The 5857-nt window shown below is 44.5% G+C and overlaps 1 protein-coding gene across 2 annotated transcripts in view; it reads left to right on the plus strand.

The window, feature by feature from the left end:
• The window catches only part of LOC138165005 (cytochrome P450 4B1-like), a 31509-nt gene that overhangs the window by 9796 nt on the left and 15856 nt on the right, over positions 1-5857 (plus strand). For both annotated transcript variants that reach the window (XM_069093051.1, XM_069093052.1), the window contains exon 2: positions 5654-5795. In XM_069093051.1, coding sequence (XP_068949152.1) covers positions 5654-5795 — 142 coding nt within the window. The remainder of the gene's footprint in view (positions 1-5653; positions 5796-5857) is intronic.

A 5857-nucleotide genomic window follows, 5' to 3' on the forward strand; every position in this document is an offset into this window, starting at 1 on the left:
AAGAGGAGACAGAGAGAGAGAGACAAAAGAGAGAGAGAAACAGAGAGGCAGAGAGAGAGGGGAGAGAGACAGACAGAGACAGAAGACAGAGAGAGACAGAGACAGAGAGACAAATAGACCAGGGGAGGGGCAGACTTTGGGAATATGCACAATTAGAAAACAGGACATGAATGATGATCCAACAAGAGAGGGAGTGTTCAGAGAGGAAGAAGAAGAACAAGAAGAGAAGAATGAGGACTGAGAAAAGCCTTATCAGATTTGGCCAATAATTAGGAAATCATTTGTTATTAACATATATGGCAGAGTCACAGAATCTCAGAGTTGGCAGTAACCCAGGAACCTCCAGTATAAGCCAGATCTGAAGAAGATCCTGTATTAAAAGTCCCAAGCAGTGTTGATCCCACCTCTGTCAAGAAAAAAAAATCTTTTCCAACTTTTGACAGAGGAAATGAACTAGAGATGGAGAATGGGGAGAAAGAGGCATTCTTACACATGGCCAGTGTGTTGATTAGTTTTGCTGAATTGTTTGTGTTTGTTACAAGGAAGACTTCTACTGGTGAATAGTGTCACATGTGCAAAAACCTCATGGACAAGACATTTTTAAACTTATAGAAAAAGCTAGGGTATGGTGGTGAATGCCTTCAGTCCCTGGCTGGTGGGTCACTTAAACTTGGAACTTCAGTGAAGCTAAAGCATTGTGTGACACCTGTATGGGGAGGCCCTGGGAGAAGGGAGCCCCTGATTGCCCTTGGCCAGCTCAGATCAGAAATGGAGCAGGTCAAGGCTTTGGTGCTGATCAGCAGAAAGGGTCTGGTCATGAGCGGCCTTAAATAGAGGCTTGGACCAGCCTCTGTGAGCATTTTGGTAAAAATAAGACTTTGTATTTGTATTCTTAGTGCCTAGCACATAGGAGATGTTCAGTAAATGTTTATTGATTGATTGATGGGGAAGAATGGAAAGAGTGGCATGCAGCCATGAGGAGCCAGTTGAGATGAAATAACAAATGTGTCTGGATGTGTTATTTCCAGGAGATTAAGCACTAATGTTCTCAGGAAGTCACTGGAGGGATATGTTTTCAGATGGGGCAGAGATCAAGGAAGGCTCCACAGAGGCAACCCTTGAACTGAGCCGAGGAAGGTTAGGTCACGGTACAGTCAGGGTGAGGTGTATTCTAGGGTTTGACAGGACCAGGGCTGGCACCAAAGTGATCAGTGATATTGGCACTTCCTGTGAACTGTTGGGGGCTCGATTCCTACGGCTTCCAAGGAATAAGATTATCATCAGTCCAAGTCCCCAAATGATCACCTGCTCTATTTCTGGTGGGGGAGGGAGGAGCACCAGCAGATGCCAGAGAGCTAGAACTCTCCATCACTATTCTATCACTGCTCAGTGCCAGGATTGGCTCCCAAATTGTCTAGTTTTCTCCCCCACCTTTGACCCATGTGATCTATAGTATAATCCTTTAGCAACATTTTTTTTCCTGTTTACCTCTCCTTTAATCCTTGCCCAAATGTTCTTCGCCACATTTTGCCCCCCCCCATTGGATTCCTGAATTCCTCACATGAGTAAAATAGTAATACACAATGCCACCCACTCTCTTTTTGAAACTATTCTGCTTTCTTTTGAATAAGGTTAATATACGCATATTAACTATGTTAACTATTATTAACTATATGTTAACTATATTATGTAACTATATGTTAACTATATTAAGCTAGGTGGCACAATGTATACGAGTCAGGAGGACTCCTCTTCCTGGATTCAAATCTGGCCACAGACACTTAATAGCTGTGCAATCTTGGGCAAGTCAGTCACTTAAGTCAGTTTCCTCATTTGTAAAGTGAGCTGGAGAAGGAAATGGCAATTTCCTCCAGTATCTTCGCCAAGAAAAGCCCAGATCAGGTTTAAAAGAGTCAGACAAGACTGGAATAACTGAACAACAAGCAACAAACAGTACGTGTGGGGCCATATTCCAACTGATGTCTCGTCTTACCACATCTCAGCGATCTGAGAAGTCAAACAGACCTCCCTGAACCACCACTGTGCTCAGCGGATTAGCCCCTTCTTTGGTGTATTTCTCATAGAGATGTAGAAGACCAGGGGTTTTGGTGGTGGCTCTTTCCTTGGGATAGTGTTTTCTGCCTTCCTTGGCCTCTCTTCTAGCTTCCTTTGTCATCCCTCTTGCTCTCTACGGTATCAGGTTCAGCAGGTAAATAAGGGTGCTTTTTGTCCACTTTCTCCCTTTTTCATTTAGATCACATTATGGAGTCCAGGCAAATCCTTTCTTGGTCCTTGTCAGGCACACTTCCTCTGTGGTTCTTTATTCCCATATTTCAGTCCCTGGTCCCCAAACCCACAAACCTTTCCCAGGCTCCACTTTCTTAGCATGCTGGTTCTCTCTTCCAATTTGCTTCTCTTTAACAATAGTGATGAAAACTCCACCCATGCCCCCCTGGGGTCTGGACTTTTGTGAATCTATTATCATTAGCAGGTCTTTTTAGATTTTTCATTACAGGATTATCTGTACCCATGTGAATAATCACCAGTAAATGACTCATGGGTTCAAGATTTGAAAGCCCTGGATGTGTTACATTATGCCTTTGATGCCCCGGCCCCAGGAGGAGGTGAGGTCAATAAATAAGACCCCCTGGCACCCTCAGCAGAGTCCTCTCCTGGCCCCAATCAGCTCTTCTTCCTCTGACCATCCCCACATGCCCTTGCTCCACAGAGAGTCCAAGAGACTGAGCCATTCAGGTCCATATACTGCCCATGCCAGGGAACTCTAAGAAAATTCTGACTTTTGAGTAAGGATACGCAGTGGCTAGGAAATCAGGGCCTCCTGGAACAAGAGGTGCCTGTACTGGACAGCTCTAAAAATAGCACTGGCAGCAGCATCACTATAGTACTTTCCAGTTACTGAGCACTTGACCTGATAATCTCATTTTATCCTCATAAAAGCCCTGTGGTATTACCAACTACCAGTGTTCATAATTCAGAAATAGGGGAATAGATGTTCGAGAGGTTATATGAATAGCCTGGGGTAAGGTCAGAGATGGGGTTCAATCTCTGGTCTGTGAAATAGAGCAAAGCTCATTAGCATGGAGAGAATGGCATAAAGAATTTTGGCCTCAGCATCTCTCCAATTGCTCAGTTTACTAGCTTCTGATTGCTACCCACTTTTAGGATCTCTCTCTAGCAGCCCCTTGTCTTGATATCTTAGCCACAAGTGGCTTCCTTGAACTCTCACCTAAGGCTCTGCTCTCCCACTGTTTCTTCCCTCTCCAGGGCTATGGGAAGTAGGAGAGACTTAGTTTAGCATTTAAGGCCCTTGACAACTTTACACTCTGTGATGTAATGACAAGGAAAGGCAACTTCCCAAGGTTCAGAATACCAGCATAGGCGCTCTCCATTTTATTCAGTGACAAACCAAGAACAGAGAAGGTCAAAACATGACATCATTCAAAATACAGCATTTACTAAATGTGATTAAATAATCTCCAAGGACTACCCCACCCCAGGACCTTCCAATCATTCAATCAATTACAAAGTCCCTGTTCTAAATACTACTCCACCCCTAGGCTGTACCTTCATTTAGTCCACCACAAAGCCCCTCTTCTCAAATGGAGATTAGTTTCCAAACATAAGTAAAGTACCTTCATTTGTCAATCACAGAGCACAATAAGGTCAAAAGTTCCCCACCCCTGGATCACAATTGAATCTACCCCAGAGTTACATCAAGTTTAAGCACAGCACTTAATACCCAAATGGAGGTCTTTTCTTCATCTTGACAGGAGGCAAGTTCTCAGCAATCTTAGTTCCTGGGGAGACAAGGCTTAGCAAGGCCACAAGATACATTGCCAGTCTCTTCATTAATTCATCCTCTGTCTGCAGAACAGTCCTAGAACCCCTGAAAACATTAGCAAAACCCTCTCTCAGGATTTCTGTAAACATACAACAAGAAAATCCTTCTTCAGGGCTTCTGAACCAACAGAAAGGTTCCCAGACCCCTGCAACAACAGCACTGTCCTTCACCAGTGGACAGTATTCACTCTCTGTCTGCAGGACAGTCTCAGGGCTTCTTAACCAAAAGCCAGGTTCCAGGACTTCTTCAACAACAGCACTGTCTTTCACCAGTGGACAAATCTGGCAAAACAACATCAAAACAGACAAAGTACCAGCAAAACAGCCATGTCTCCTCAGTCCTTGGCAGCTCAGGGGGCAGGTCTCAAAAGTCCAGGGCAATTCAAAGTGGCTCCCAGCAATTCTCTCAATCTCTCTCTGCCTCCACGAGGTGCTGCTTCCAAAAAGTTCTTCTGCCTCTCCCTTGTCTCTCCAAATCTACGTCACCAGCTCCTCCCAGTTCAGGACTTTCTTTTCACATCAACAAGTCCATCCCACAGGTGGGATTAACAAGCTCTGGGTTTTAACACAATCAATTTGAAAACCAAGCCAATACAGGGGAATCTTTAATTGCCATTACTATCACACACTCCCAACGTGTGTGTCATGGCTGTCTCCACTCATTCTCTGCTCCCACCATACCAGATTTCTTGCTGCCTATCTCCATGTCCAGTTCATTCTTGCTGCTATGGCTTTACTCAGTTCCTCTCTCATGGAGGGTCCTTTTTTGTCCTCTTCACCTCTTCTAATATCGTCAGTCTCAAGATCCAGCTTAAGACCCACCTCCTCCAGTATGGCCTAGTAGATAATGCATCAGAGCTGGCATCAGGAGGAACTGGGTTCAAATTTTGACACGCTAGCAGCCATTATCTGCCATCCACTAAAGACACAATGGGGGTTTTCTGAGACATTCTCGATGCTCCCTCACCCCTACTTCCCTGACTTCAATTTCCAGCCCTATTATTAACTTATTCTCCCTCTAACTTCCAAATTCAGAGCACACTTCAGCTTTATAGCCCCTCATCTAAACTGGTCCTGTCACAAGCCTGTCTTTGAACTAGACATTGAATCTAGGCTGCCCTAAGATTCTCTTGGTCCCAAATCCAGCCTATCTCACTCTCCTTTACCTCAGCCCTCTTTGCCTGGGATTTTGCCTTCTCTCTAAAGCAACCTATCCCAGTTTCCTTCTCCATTCAGCTCTAGAATTCAAGGAATATCAGGTCCCAGAACAATGTTTGGGAAAATTTTATTTCTCTTGAATAAGATGAGGAAAAGAAAACCCTCTCCTACATAATCCGTTTATCCCTTTCCTCTTCTCCTCTTTCTTTTCTCTGACCTGCCTCCCCACATCTTCCCCTTTGATTTTTATCTTGCCTATTCCTCTGCCCAGTATTCCTTCCCCTCACTTTTCCCTCATCTCTTTTCTCTCTCCTCCCCCACCTCTTTTCCTTTTATTCTTCTCTTGCCTCTTTTTCCTCCCAACTTTTCTCCCCCTCACTCTTCCTCCAACCTCTCCTCCATTTCTTCTACCATTTCTTACTCACCTCTCTCCCATTCCTCAAATCTCTTCCATTTGTCCTTCATTTGTCATCGTGATTTCTTAATCTCGAGTGTAAGCTGAAAGGACTGACATTCTGACACCATATGGATGGGGATGTTCCCAAAGTCAATGGAATCCTTGTCCTTCCTTCTACACAGCTCCACCATGATTGTAACTATTAACTTTTCTCCCATTCTTCTTCCCAATAATCAGATCAAAGAGGGAGAAGGCCTGGACAAGATGATGTCATGGGCTGACACTTACCCCTCTGCCCACCCTCTATGGTTTGGAAGATTTATTGGTTTTCTGAACATCTATGACCCTGACTATGCCAAGGCTGTGTATAGCCGAGGAGGTGAGGGAGCTACTGATCTCAGCCTCCTATTGGTTACTGTCTATGTGGGGGAAATGGGGACT

Source organism: Petaurus breviceps, unplaced genomic scaffold (genome assembly GCF_028583685.1).
Source record: "Petaurus breviceps papuanus isolate PSGF00001 unplaced genomic scaffold, PetGlider_PUasm1.0 207, whole genome shotgun sequence".
NCBI classification, from domain to species: Eukaryota; Metazoa; Chordata; class Mammalia; order Diprotodontia; family Petauridae; genus Petaurus; species Petaurus breviceps.